The 15,116-nt window shown below is 44.3% G+C and overlaps 1 protein-coding gene across 1 annotated transcript; it reads left to right on the plus strand.

The window, feature by feature from the left end:
• Positions 1–456: 456 nt before the first annotated feature.
• LOC103188403 (lipopolysaccharide-induced tumor necrosis factor-alpha factor homolog) lies at positions 457–4,146 on the plus strand. The gene is made up of 4 exons (XM_007908390.2): positions 457–782; positions 2,470–2,576; positions 2,661–2,778; positions 3,491–4,146. Exons 3-4 carry the CDS (start codon positions 2,681–2,683, stop codon positions 3,597–3,599), a joined length of 207 nt encoding a protein of 68 aa, XP_007906581.1. The 5' UTR covers positions 457–782; positions 2,470–2,576; positions 2,661–2,680; the 3' UTR covers positions 3,600–4,146.
• Positions 4,147–15,116: the final 10,970 nt, after the last annotated feature.

Here is a 15,116-nt window from a genome sequence, read left to right on the forward strand (position 1 = left end):
TCTTGGCAGACATTTCGTCTATTAGTATAGAAGATAATATTCTGAGTGTAGTCAGGGAAGGCCGGATGTGCTGTGACAATGTCCTTGGTTAGTGACACACAAACTATCAGCAGGGCAAAATGTTGGGCAAGTTTGCTAACTCCACGCCTCTGTTTACCTCGCAGTAAGTAGGAACCCAGTTGTTGGTCGATTGGCGGATCCCTTTTCTGGGGGCAATAATTCCTTCAAAAATTAATAATTTGATCACTCAATCCACTAGAATATGCAGCGCAGAAACAGGCCAACTGGTCTATGTCGGTGTTTATGCTCCACATGAGCCTCCTCCTGCCATTCCTCAACTGAGCCTTCAAGCACAACCTTCTATTCCTTTCTCCCCCATGTACCTCTCCAGCTTCCCCTTAACAACTCAACAACTCTTTATGGTGGCATGTTCCACATTCCCACTACTCTCTGTGTGAAGAAATGTCTTCTAACTTAACTATTTGAACTATTTGTGACCATTTTAGTCACTTCCTCAACTAAGCCTGCGAGGATAACCTTCTAACACGCAATACAGTCAGATTTGAGAAATGGCTCAGCTGATTGACAAGGAGTGGCAAGGACTCGGAAGTATTTGCTTGAAAACCCAACACTATTTTCATTGGACAATGGTCATATGTATGTATGCATGTATGGATGCAGCAGGTATAAAAGTAAGATTAAATTGAGCAAGGTGGGAGCTTGTGGTTGGATTTGCAGATTAAACTTGACTCTTTTCTTAGGAAAGAAAAAACCCACTAAAGGTAAGTGCTCTTTTCCTTGATTGTGTTCATACCAAATTTGCAGATTGCCTCGTGCTGATCAGTAAATGTAAAACAAGAGAATAAAGCAGAATAAACTGGTCTGGGTGAAAGTTTCAAGGTTCCTTTTTTGGGTGCTGTGCTATTAGATCTTGCTAGTAAATTGTGACCAAGGAACCCAAACGGGCCGGGAATGGGGAGAGGGTAATTTATTTTTGTCGGAGGGAATAAAATGTAATGACCCTCAATGGTGAGTATATTTCTAAACGCTGGAAATGGGAAGATTGTGGAGTCCTGTAGCTCGTGGTAAGACCGCTCACCTTGCAAGCGAGACACCTGGATTTAATTCCCGGCAGGACGAAACCTTGGGCAAGTTTCCTTACTCCACACACCTAATAATAATCCCTCAAGAAAAAAAACAGTAATTAATTGATCACTTCAATCCACGACTGTTTGTGGGGACGCTGCTGTGCACAATTGGCTGCCTCGTTTCGCCCACAAATATACAGTCAATTCACTTTACAGCATATTCTGTGAAGCGCTTTGAGATGTCCAGAAGACGTGAAAAGCGCTATATCAAATGCAAGGATTATTATTATTATATTAACATTTATTATAAGATTTACCACCCGACAAGCCGAGGAGCACTTTTGCTCAAAATAAAAACTATTTTGAGTTAAGCGTCAATTTGAATATAATGAGGCATCTTATAATAATACCGAGCCCTAGTTGGGTGATATTATTATTTATAACAGTTAGATAGTTGGATTTTTTGTAATCTTTTATTAAATTAATCGGGTAAACACAGTCTGTGACCTCACAGAATCATAGAATCTTACTGAAGGAGGCCATTCGACCCATCGTGCTCTTTGAAAGACCCATGAAACTACTCCCAAATCCCCCGCTCTTCCACCATAAGTGTTACCTCTTCAAATACCTACCCAGTGCACTGACCCAAATACCAGTCTAACCTACTTTAACCTGTTCTATCGATACCAACCCCTAAAAGACATCGTAATATTCAGTGCCATTTTTTTAAAATTTGATCTTAACTTTCCCCGTTTTTTAATGTAAAAAAAAATCATTGTGTGTTTCCTTCTTTAGAATTTCTTTCTTTTGAGAACAACTTAATGATCCTGATCCAGATTAATTCTGTTAACTTGGTGCCTTAATCTGCAGAAACCTGTTAATCCAGTTTATGCAAATTATTATGATGGGAAACCATGTGGAAATTTGTTTTTTTCTCTCTTATGGTATTTTATCTCTTGGTTTCATGCCTACCAACAACTTTTGGTATGTGGCAGAATTCCTGGTGTTTGATCAAAAGGCAAAGATTACAATTAAAGAAGTGTAAGGTGTACAACTACAATAACTAGTAAATATGATTTTCATGTAGAAATGGTTTCAGTCCAGAATTGGATTAGAAATACAGGAGGCCATTCAGCCCAGTTCTGGCCTATTCTGATTCTGTAATTTTATTAAATCATGACCGATCTTGTATTCCCATTTCTTACCTTTTCTCCATTAATATTCCTTGCTTCTCAAGTATCGCTCTCCCTTTTAAACACCACCTTTTGGGGTTATGCAATGCTCAGAACACAGTCTAAAGGCAGAGGATTTTCTTAGCTGGGATTACATTTGATACGTAGAATCCTGCAAAAAAGCTATAACCTGTTGTCTTGAGTTTCAGGTGACATGTATGCCAAAAACAATCCTAGCGCACCCCCCGCATACAGTGAGACATTTCAACCACCATTCGTTCAGGTCCAGGAATAGTGGTGGTTGGAGGCAGTTCAGGTGAGTCACATGTAAGAATTATTATAATAATAATTATTATTATACAGTTGTCATAGAGCTGTACTTACAAGCTTTTTTTTGCAGTTGGGGATCATCCGACACGAATGACTTGCCCGGCCTGTAAAGAACAAATTATTACGAATATCCACCACATGCCGGGAGCATTGACATGGCTCGTATGTTCTGGTTTGGCTTTGTTTGGGTAGGTTTTCCTAATAGCAATGTTCTTTCCCTGGAGAATCCCTGAAATCTGGTTCTAAGCAGTTGTTGATAGTCAATTGGCGGATGGCTTTTCCGGTGGTAATACTCCCTTTAGAAAAAAATTGGTCATTCAATCCACGACTGTTTGTGGGGACGCTGCTGTGCGCGATTGGCTGCTGTGTTTCGCCCACAAAATATACAGTCAATTCACTTTACGCTGTATTCTGTGAAGCCCTTCGAGACACCTCAATGACGTGATAAGGCTCTGTATCAAATGCAAGGATTATTATATGTGGGAGTCATATATGGATATTTTTTCCTTTTTAAAAGGCAACTTTTTTTCCCAGTCAAATACAGTACTTTAAATTATTTCTCTTAAATTCACAGCTGAAATATATTCTCCTAATACCTCCAATTGACGCAACCGTTTATCTCCGCTATCCAAACCCACCTCTGGTTCTCTGTCAGGCCATAATCTTTTTACAATTGACTGCTCTAATTACTGTGCCTTTGTGTTGTTTGACCTTCTCATTAAAATAACCCCCAGGCAGTTCCTAAAATCATCCTCAGTGTTCTTTGCAAATCTTTGTGTTGTGGTGTTTGTTGGGACATCGTCCCAATGTGAAAGGCGCTATACAAATGTCATCTTGTTGTTGTTGTTGTTGTTTGAAAGATCTCGAAGCAGCACTTGACACTTGTTCTTGTCCTGACAGATTTGTGGTTGGCTGCTGTTTGATTCCCTTTTTCATGGACTCTCTCCAGGATGTGAAACACACTTGTCCAAACTGTAGCATGTACATCGGTACCTTCAAACGCTTGTAAAGAACCCACTTCAAGAGCCATTCACGTTTCAAGAATAATTCGGATTATGACACATTAGCAAAGAGTTCGCAATGTACATGCGTATTTGCTCACATGACGACTTAAATTGCCTCGAGTCCTGGTGATTTATAGCTGGCCTTTCCCATGCAAACCTTTCAACTTTCCCTGGTGTCAATCTGACTCATTTGGTGCCTCTGAGTTAGAAGGTTATGGGTTCAAGCCCCAATTTTGGACTTTAAGCTCATACCCATCTATGTTATCTGGATGCAAAATTATAGATTTTTGCACATTTGCTTAATATCCAAGTTGTTGTTGTTATATTACATTTATTCACAAACATCCTTTTATAGGCATTATCCCAATCTGTTTTTTAATGCAACTTTTCATACGAGTGCAATACGTGCAAATTAAATTTGAGTGATTTTTAGAATAAAATTAATTGTGTTTAGGAATAATAAAGGGATTAGGAACGTAATAGTGTGTTTTTTTTCAACATGTAAAAGGAGGCTGTAGATGTATTTAATTGGGAATAAAAAGTTTGAGATGTATTCTTTCAGTGTGTCATAAAAATAATGTGCCCTTATTATATGCAAATCATGAGATGATAACAAGCTCCTACTTGCTGTTCGATGAATGTTAACTAATGTCTTAGTCTCCCCTCATCTGCCAGAAAACAGCAATTCGAATGACGTTTGTTGCTTTCTTGTAAACTCACAACACACAACACTTGCGCCTCACATTAGGGTAAAAAAATTAAACGCTGTGGTAACAGGAAGCACAGGGAGGAAAAATGTTAGGCACAAATTCACGGTGAGTCAGAGGATTGGCATTTCATAGAATCATAGAATCCTTCAGCACAGAAGGAGGCCATTTGGCCCATTGTGCCTTTGCTGCTCTTTCAAAGAGTTACCAACTGATCCCACTCCTACGCTCTTATCCCACAGCCCTGCACATTCTTCCTTCCCAGACTTAGGAGGCGGCGGGTGGGTGGGGGTTGTTGTGGGGGGGGGGTGGGTGTTGTTGGGGGGGGTCGGGGTTGAATTTTCAATGCGCGAAGTACGCTCACACTATTGTAACATTAGACTGAAGAGATTCAGTGCAAGTTATTAAGCCAAGTATTGCAGTTTTCTGCCTGACTTGAATTGTTAGCGCTGTCCTGACAGACTGTCTGTCGGACATCAAGTCCTGGATGAGGGCAAATTTCCTACAGTTGTGAACGAGTGAACGAATGTGAACGAGACTGAGGCCCTCCTGATTGGCTCACGCCAGCGCCTCCGCACCTCAGGCTCTGGCAGCATCAACCTCCATGGTTGCACACGACAACTGACCAAGCCAGTCAGGAACCTGGGTGTCTTGTTCGACCCTCAACTTCTTTTCTCCCCCCCATCCAAGCCATGACCCGCTCTGCCCTCCCTCACCTCCGTAACATCGCCCGACTCCACCACTACCTCACCCCTCAGGCCACTGAAACTCTTGTTCATGTTTTCATCACCTCCAGGCTCGACTGAGCAAACTCCCTGGTTGTCGGCCTTCCCAACTCCTCCCTCCACAGGCTGCAGATAATCCAGAACTCTGCAGCCCGTGTCCTCTCCGCACCAAACTCCATGACCCCCTCTCCCCCACTCTCGCCCGACTCCATTGGCTCCCTATCCTTCAGAGGATCCAGTTCAAGATCCTGGTCCTCACATACAAAGCCCTCCATGGTCTCGCCCACACTACCTCTGCGACCTCCTAACCCCCAACCAACCCACCCGCTCCCTCTGCTCAGCCGGCTCTGGCTGCTCCATGTCCCCCGACCCACCCGTCCATCATTGGCAGGAAAACCTTCAGCCACTCTGCTCCCAACCTCTGGAATTCCATCCCCCAGTCACTCCGCCTCGCCCCCTCCTTTGCCTCCTTCAAGTCCCACCTCAAGACCCTCCTCCTCGACCATGCCATCGGCCCCCTCCCTTCCCTTCTACCCCCTGACCCCAGCTTGGGTCTGAAATGCTGTACTCTGTCCAGCGCTTTGGGACATCCTCCCGACGTGAAACGTGCTATACACATGTAATCTTGTGTTGTTGTTGGTGAAGAAAGGGAAGAGATTAATGAGGCAATTAACCTCACAGCTGGTGCCTTAATTGTAATCATTGTTGCAAGAACTTCCAGGCCACTGAACCTTATTGGAACACTTGGCAGGCTTTCCGAGCCAACACAAGAGGTCAGTTATTCACCATGGCGTTGGCAGCCATTGCAATCACCTTACTGACCACAAGAACTTGCATTGATACAGCGCCCCTCACGCAGAGTAGGGTCCCAGAGCGCTGGACAGAGGCGGAGCACGACACCGAGCTGGGGGTGGGGGGGCTGATGGGGGGGCGGTGACCGTACACACGGTCAAAGAGGAAAGTCTTCGGACCTGACCTGAAGCCGGGGAAGGAAGGATAGAGGAAGAGTGTTCCAGAATTTCGGGGCGTACCGATCAAGCCGTTCTGCAAGTCCTCTTGTGTGGCAAACGTGTTTTAAATGTTTTGCGCGATCAAATGTCAAAGCCCGATAAAGAGATCACTTTCTGCTGATTTCTCTCAACTTTCCCGTTCTCTGTTCTCTTTTCTTGTTCGGTTGGTTTTATTTCTGGCATCTCCTTTCAGTAGCTCTCCTTCCCTCTATTGGCCAAGAGAGGAGCAGCCTCGGTGCAATGTCAAATGATTCGTTGCCATAAAATCAGATTATCCTCTTTTTCCCCCACTTTTAAACGGATAATAAGCCTGGCATTTGATCCAGCGCCTTGTCATGTCTTCGAGACGTCTCAAAGCGCTTCGCTGGTTATACGGTAAAGTGAATCGACTGTGTAATTTGTGGGCGAAACGCGGCAGCCAATCGCGCACAGCCAGGATTATTATTATTAAATCAAACGAAAGGATTATTATTGTTATTATTATTATTATTATTGCATTGACGCACCATGCAATTGGTTTGCTTTAGAGAGGGCATAAATGTTGGAGAGTTTTTTTAAATAAGGGGTTAAAAACCCAATAGACCCAGTTCATTGGATGTATATGCAGTATAATTTATTGACCCCCTTGCACTGCCGGAACCAAAGCTACCAGTGTGACAGAAATTCAGAATTAGAAACCAGATACTTAACTTACTCCAGATCACTCTCACTGGAAATGAGGAAACTGTCCTGGAACTTTTAAACCAAATTCCTCATCAGGTTTAAAAATTCAGTGGACTTGGCTACGCAATAGATGGATTTATTTCAGCTCAGTTCTCACTTACACTTCACCCTGTGGAATGATTTGGTCCCGAAATACCTTTTGGAGTTGGGGTTCAAAACGGAATTGATGTCGGAGATGCTTTTCCTTCGGATGAGACGTTAAAGTGAGGTCCCTCTCGGTGTTGGTTGAGATGGACGTTAAAGGTCCCACGGAGGCTAATCAGAAAGAGAACAGAGTTTCTTTCTCCTGGTGTCCTGGCCACCAATCCTCCGGATAAAATTGGTCTCTCACTTCACGGCTGTTTGCGGTCTATTGTTATGTGCTAATTGCCCAGAGAGTTCACCTACAAAATGCACAGTCACTACTCTTTACAGAAACGTTGTGAAGCAACTTGAGAGGTTCTGAATGATTTGGGGCGCTGTATCAAAGGCAAAGGTTATTGTAATTATTGTTATTGTTAGGAATCCCTTGCTGTTTGGTGCCTTTTATTGCCGCTGTTGCGCAATTGACTGCTGCGTTTCACCCACAAGACACACAGTCAATCCACTTTACATTATATTCCGCGAAGCGCAAATTGAGACGTTTCAACGACGTGATAAGGCGCTATATCAAATGGAAGCATTATTATTACTATTGTTGTTATTATTGTATTGGGACGTTCCGTTGATCTTTCGAGTGACTTTGACCTTTAATGTGGTCGGTTTGTTATTTGGATAGATCTCATCTTTCTGAACATTTAACCAGGAAACTTTTGGAAAGTTTTTCTTCCCCAAGCAACGGGATTATTAAGGTAACCTGAGACGTGCAGGATTGGCTGAAAATTTTGAGCTTCCCCCTTTCCCCTCCCTCTCCCTCCCTCCCTCCCTCCCCTCCTGCTCACGTCTGGTGGAAGGAGTCAAATATCCTGAAATCTTTGGCAGAATAAGGATTCCTTTCACTGTGGCTAAAGAGGAGCCTTGTGGAGCAAAGACCCCATGTTGTGGGGCTTTGCAACTTAGCCCTCATCGAGGAGACCGACACAATGATAAGTTTGCAAGGAGTTGTCTTTCTGTGCATTGTTGCAGGCACGTTAGCAGGTAAGTACTAACATTTATATATAATATATATATACATATACATGTGTGTGTGTATGCAGATCCAGATCATGCTGATTAATTAGTAATTTGCCCACAAATCAATTCAGTAGCAATACTGAATTATCTCCGGAATTTCAAGAGTCATTTATTGAACAGCAAACAAAAAAGCCCATCACAGTTAAGTCAACTGGATTCAGATGCTTTACTTGCAGTGAGTTTGCGTGCAAAAGCCATGCAACGATAGACCGCTCGTATTCCGTGTGTAAAAGTTGTTTCCTGCGTGAAAAAGAGAGTCGCTACATCATTTGAGTCTACTGTTAGAGGCGATTTGTACCCCATTCTCTCCTCCTCCCCCCATGTGTTTAATGCATCTGGGATTAAACAGATCTGCACATTGGGGATCAACTGGGACAGAGAGAGAGAGGAGGGAGGGAGGGAGAGAGAGAGGTGGTGGAGCGCATCTGGGAGTGAAATTGGGAGGACAAATCTCTGTGCTTAATTTCTTGCGAATGTTTGCGTAAAATTGCGAATCCTGTGCTGGAAACTCTACAGTGTGAATCAGATTGAATTGCTGCAGCTGAGGCTGTTTTTTTTTTTTTGCCTCGTACTGTACGTTGGAGATGTGTCTGAGACTGACATTACTGCTTTGTCCATGCTGCAAGCAGCTGCCTAACCCCAGAGGAAGTGAGCAGCTAATTCATCATTCACTTTATTTATTAACCTATTAATTTCCAGTGGACACTGATCTAAGCTTTTCCTGGCCTCTTTGATTGCTTTAATTATACCAAGTGGCTTTTTACTACTACTACTAATAATAATAATAACAACAACAATCCTAATCCTTGCATTTGATGTAGCGCCTTATCACATCGTCGAGACGTCTCAAATCGCTTCACACGCTACGCCGTTAAATGGATTTAACCGTGTATTTTGTGGGTGAAACGCAGTAGCCAGTCGCGCAATGCAGGTGGATGTTAAAGAGTTGAGTGACACGTCGTGGAGGACAGTATCCCCCGAGGGCTTGAAAGTGATGGGGTGGAGGGGAGGGGAGAAAAATTATTGGCTGGGTTGAAGAGACGTTCAGGCAGGAATGAAAAAAAGGTGAGATAGAGATGGGAGGCGGGTGGGAAGGTGAGAGATCGCTCTTTCACGCGATATTTGTTATCAGCCTGTTCTACGATCGATCAGAAAAAAAGAATTTTCCAGTTTAGGAAGGTTGTTGGTCGGTGAAGAGCTAATCGGTGATTTCTCTCCACATCTCCTTCTTTCTCTCCAGGTCACGCAACGAAGTCCCAGCCGAAGACTGTTTCGTGCGCGAGAGCTTGCACAGGTAAGCATCCTGACGGGGAAATCACAAGCTGGATCAAAAAACGACGCTCCTTTCACAGCTGGGTCTGGATTTGCCCTGTTTGTACACCATTTTTAATGGGAGTCAGTCCTGTAGCTCAGTGGTTAGAGCGCTCGCCTCACAAGCGAGAGGGTTCGATTCCCAGGCAGGGCGAAATGTCAGGTAAGTTTCCTTACTCCACACGTGCTCCTCCGTTTACCTAGCAGTAGCTAGGAACCCAGTTGTTAGTTGATTGGCTTTCCAGGGGTAAATCAAACACGGGTCCTCTCGTAAACGTTACTACAAATGTAAAATGTATTTTGTTTAAAACTGCTTCACTGTTGAAGATCTTCAATGTGATGCTTTACCTTCTCCCGCTGTTGCTTCTTGTAGCCTGGGATCCTGCGCTGTCTTTAACAATACATTCCTCCCCGACCTGAAAGGCACTCAACGCCGAATCCAAGGATCATTAAAGATGAGATTCTTACGATGTGTTGTTTTCCCGCTTAGGTACCAATCGACTGAATTACCAGAAAGGTTTCAGATACACCTACAAGTACACGGCTGCTACAAACACCTTCTTGCAAGGCCAAGCCTATGAGAGCAGCGGACTGGCAGTCGAAAGTTTAGTGAAAGTTGACGTTCTTGACAAGTGTCAGATGGTCTTATCGGTAATGCCCTCCTCTCCTTGCCTTTTCTTTCACCTTCCTTATTAGTGTCTTGACCATCAGTCAGGAGCTTTTTCTTGGTGAAGTTTCCTTCAATGCAGCGTAGGCAGGCGGTGGAGAGTTTGACCAGGCACGACTACAGAATGTAAAGCAACAGCGATTAAAGACATAGAGCAACAGCAGCTGTCTGTAGCAGGGAAACAGAGTCATAGAATATTACAGCACTGAAGGAGGCCATTCAGCCCATCGTGCCTGTGCCAGCTCTTTGGAAGAGTTATCCAACTAGTCCCACTCCCCTACTCTTACCCCCGTAGCCCTGCAAAGTTTTGCTTTTTAAGTACCTATCCAATTCCCTTTTGAAAGCTACTACCTGTTGACTGGATTGTAGGAATTCACAGTGTGGCGGCGCGGCGTGAGCCTAAGCTACCGATTTAACACTGGAAAGTTTGACGTCTTGCATGGCAACCCCAAAAACTGAACGGAGGGTTCCTTATGCAGAAGCCTCTGTTCACAGCGTGCTGACACTGTTCTTTCCTGGTTTTGCTCTCGGATTTGCCTGTCACGCGTTGGTGTTTTTATTGCCAAGAAACCTTGACCGTCTTTCCAAATGTCTAGTTTGGAAAACTGAAGGACAACATTAGCAGGAAGTGGCATCCCTAATAACAATGAACAATCCCTTCATATAATAATAATTTGGTCTCTCAATCCACGGATGTTTGCGGGGACGCTGCTGTGTGCAATTGGCTGCCGCGTTTCGCCCACAAAATATACAGTCAATTCACTTTACAGCGTATCCTGTGAAGTGCTTTGGAACGTCTCAAAGACGTGATAAGGCGCTGTATCAAATGCGAGGATTATTATCCACTGTAGGTTGTTTCATCATTCTGAATTGGGATGAAGTTCACCCCAAAATGAAGATTAGCCTTGACTTTAATTATTGAATCTCAATTCGCTCTTTCAGCTCAGGAATGTGCAGATTAAAGGAACAACGTCAAACAAGGAGGAAATTCTCCAAGATCAGGAAAATCTAAGGTACGCTGCTCAACCAGTGACGAGACACCCAGACTATTTGATTGAGGAAAGCATTCAAATTCAAGGAATGGTCTTAACCTTTAACTGGCTGCTGATTACTGCGAGGAAAATAAATTAATGCTGGTTTTATTTAGTAGGTTAAAGGCCAAGATAACAGTTCTTTGTATCACCTCCATTTTACCTCACAAATGTAGATGAATCCGTTGATTAATTGAATCTATTAATTTATTAATTCGTTAATGTATCATAACCGCCTTTCAGACCAAATGCCCTCCACGCAGATGAAATTACCCTCACAGCTTAATGGCCGAAACACTTAATACTCTCCGGTTGTGCGATGAAGAGCGTGAGTCCAAAATGCCACCTGGTCTTCGCCTATAAGACCATTTTTTTTTTGGCTTAAACTGTGGAAAACGTCTTAAACATCATTTGGGATTCTGAAGCTGCTTCTTTTAAAAGAGCCGAGATTTAAGTAAAAGTTTGCCACACTTCCGTTGGATGTTAAATTTCGAGACAAAATGTTCTTACGAGGCTAAGGCTAAGGCTAGGTAGAATTTTTGGGGGGCCTTCTGTTCCTTTCGACTCTTCAAAGTTCCAGTTGGTTCGTGCCCCTAAGTCTCTCGTAGATGACTGGCCCCGTGCACGTCGGACGTCTGTGTCTGACGTGTGTTATTGGGACGTCAACGCTTTCGGACGTGAAACAGCGCTACACAAATGTAATTTGTTGTTGTTGTTATGTCATTTAGTAACTGAAGCGACACAGGCCCTGATTCTACAGTATATTTGCTATAACAGCAACGTCATTTGCAGGAGCATCTCTCGCTGCCAGTAAGCGTAATGCTTTACATTTCCTGGCTAGACAAACTCTACCGGACTTAATTAGAACAGAAAGTGGAGGGCTGCCTCACAGCCCGGGGGCAAGGCGTTGGACCTCACCATTGATATCAACCGTCCACAATAGCCGACCGCTACAAGTCGGTCAACCTTGCAGCTGACTTGTCTTTATTTATGACGTTCCCAGTTCTCCTTAAGTATTTGCACAGCTTTTAATTTCTCAAAAGCCAACAGTGGCCCAAACCACCCTGTGCCGAGTAAGCCAGGAAGCTCTTGTATTTTTTGGGGGTAAAAGTCTGCCAAACCCAGTTACATCATTGCAATCCGCTTGTAACTTTGCTGTGGATGAGCCAAATAATTGGTATTGTGGATTGAAGCCCTTGTGCATGGTTTAACCCTCAGTTGTTGGTTCCTTGAGTGTTCTGCTCATTCTCTGTCACTTTCGACCTCCCTGTGCACTGGAGCACAAGGTGGATATTCGTTCCGTATTATTTTTGCCTGGTTTCTAGCCCGAGATGTGCAAATAATTAGGGTTAAGAAACGGCAAGTCCACTGAATCACGAGGTTTTAAGGCTCCCCTTTGAGCCTGCTAGCGTCCCAAACCCAGGGGTGAAATTCCACCTGGGTCTAGATTTACTCTAGTGAGTTTGCCCACAAAATACACAGTCAGTACGTTTTACAGTTAGTCCTTTTAAAGCGCTTTGAGACATCCCGGTGATGTGATGAGGTGCTACGGCAAATTCAAGGATTATTGTTATTATACTAATGTAGCATTTCAGAGTGCACGGAATTTGGCCAATTGTTCAACTTGGAAACTTAGAAAACTGGCTTTAAAATTAAAGACCGTGAAGAAACACTACGTTAATAAAGTAAATCTAGACATTTGCGTGAAGTTTGGAACTTCCTCCCGGACGGAGTCCCTTTGCTTCGTCCCCTCCTTCGCCTCTTTCAAGGTCTGTCTCGAAACCTTCCTCTTTGATCGCACCTTCAGTCATCTACCCCCACCCCATCCCTCCCAAATCCAAACCCCCAGCTCAGGTGCAAACACTCGCCTTGGAACATCCTCCTGACATGAAAGGCACAATATAACTGCAATTTGTTCTTGCTATTGTTGTTGTTGTTCTATGGCGTGAATATTTCCATCAAAAGCACTCTCTATCCAACTGGTAATGTTACCCACCATAAGAATTTTTTACTTATAAAATCAGTAAGCACGCCTTATGGCTCCGTGTACTGTGTTCCTCCTCCTGTGCTGTAAAGATTCAGTGAAAATTCTTAGCCCCGTCCTCACACGTCCTCACTCTTGCCCACAAATACGATGCACAGTGCATTGGAAGTGGATTCAAGCAAAGATTGTTAGCTCTTGTTCCCACACAGTCTCAGACGTGGAAGCTCCTTCCAATTAACTTCCCAGACCATATCGTCATTATCATTCATTACTCATCGCGGGGGCAGGAATATTCAAACAAAACAGCCATGACGGGCTTCAAATGTTAAGGTCGATAGTAAACCATTGGATTATAATGTTTGTTACCGTATGTGTTTCTCAAGAGACCGGGACGTCTCATTGCGGTCGATCTCGCGCTGATTGTGCAGAGATAGTGATCTTAATGCTGTGGCTTTATCTTTGGGGGAAAATCTCCTGACAAACACAGTGGAAAGATCACTAAGCTGTCAGCTTCAGATAAACACTGCTCAGCGATCTACTGCAGAACCCTCTAATGCTATTGGGGAGCACAATTGCGGCTTTTTTGGGGTACTTTCTGGCTCGTGTTAGCATTCAGAATAATGAAAGCACCGGGTCTGGTGAGAATCTGCAGCAAAGCCTGTCTCCAGGGAACCCAACCTCTCGGGCTCTGTCTGTCTGTCACTCACATCCATTCTCTGTGTCTGTTTCTCTCTGTAATTCCATCCCACGGAAGCTCCCGACTCAGACCCTCATTGACACGGGTTCAATGGATCGCTGCTGCCATTGTCCTGCGAGTGACCGAAACAAAGGCCGTGTTGCACACCATCACAACAAGCCACTCGGGTTTTTACGGCCCCCTTTCACGTAGAAGAATGTCGCAACAGACCCGGTGGACGTTGAGCAAGACCGCCTCTACAATCCGCGCGCGCGGACTTTAACCCCGTCCTTGCCACTACTCCAGAGCCGCAGGTTGTCGCTTAGATAAGGGCTTTGAGACGTCTCGAAGGCGCGATAAGGCGCTAAATCAAATGCAAGGATGATGACGATTATTATTATCAAATAACCAGAAATCGGACTTCACGCCTTCAGTTTGTACGTAGTTTCACGTCCATTGAATTCCTACCGTTCCTTTGCACAATCTCCCCCCCCACCCCCCGGTTAAGAGTGCAAACCAGATTACCAGTTTGCAGCCTTCAGCCTTGCCCTGTCCATCAAGTCAGCAGCAAACACAGTGAGCGGAGCGACTGGCATTCCCATCTGTGTAGATTATGGAAAGCCACTGCTGTTTGTTTAGTCGAGGAGCGGAGAGGAATATAAATGACTCCCCGACTAAACAATACGGAGCTCTTTTTTGGGGGAATCAGCTTTGTATTGCTCGGGCTGTGTTTTTTTGTTTAGAGGGAACTTGGAATTCTTTTGCCCTAGTAGCCAGCGAGCCTGCGGCGTTCATTCAGGGATCGACTGGCTTGTGTGAAAAGGAACTGGATTCTTTCTTAATCAAAAATAATGGCTCGACAAACATCGCCACAGAGGCTGTGACCGTTCACTCTCTTCCACACTCCGATGGTTCCCCTCGCGGTTCTCTATTCCGCAGGCTCTATGTTTCTGGGATCAGACAGTCACTCTGATGAGGTGATAGATCAGTCCATGCGTTCGCACGCGTCCAAAGTCAGTGAAGTGAATCGATGTGAAAAATAAATACATCTTTTGCCAGAGTAGACTTGATTCAGTTTTTCGAACGGGATCTAGTTTGGGACATGATAACCACACAACTTGCAATCATATCGCCTTCACACGGGGTAGAGTCTCGGAGCGCTTGATAGTGGCCAGTTGAATATACATTTTTCGGCTTTTTTTTTTGTTTAGCGACTCGTCGATTTGCCATAGAACGTGCTCCAATGTGGGCCGCATTTCCCGACAAAATACACAGTCACCACACTTTTAAAATCCCGCGAAGTGCTTTGAGACGTCCTTCCGGCGCAAGAGGACCTCGTATCAAATGAAACGGGAAAATAAAATAACCTTAGCCCCGGCACAGAAGAGGTGATTCAGTGAGTTGATTGTCTCTTGGCCCAGGGCAGTGATGACACCTTGCTGTTTAATGGACAACCGATGATACGTAGCTTTGCGTGAACTTGTACCTTTGTTGCAGAAGCGGCCTGGAGAAACATTCACTTCACTTTTCTTTCCA

The sequence above is a fragment of the Callorhinchus milii genome, unplaced genomic scaffold, assembly GCF_018977255.1.
Source record: "Callorhinchus milii isolate IMCB2004 unplaced genomic scaffold, IMCB_Cmil_1.0 Scaffold16, whole genome shotgun sequence".
Lineage (NCBI taxonomy): Eukaryota > Metazoa > Chordata > Chondrichthyes > Chimaeriformes > Callorhinchidae > Callorhinchus > Callorhinchus milii.

Excerpts from the sequence above, each read along its gene's own strand:
- LOC103188403 (XM_007908390.2), top strand. The coding sequence starts at position 2,681 with ATGACTTGCCCGGCCTGTAAAGAACAAATTATTACGAATATCCACCAC. Across the intron at positions 2,779-3,490 it reads TCTGGTTTGGCTTTGTTTGG|ATTTGTGGTTGGCTGCTGTT; the intron begins GTAGGTTTTCCT and ends TTGTCCTGACAG.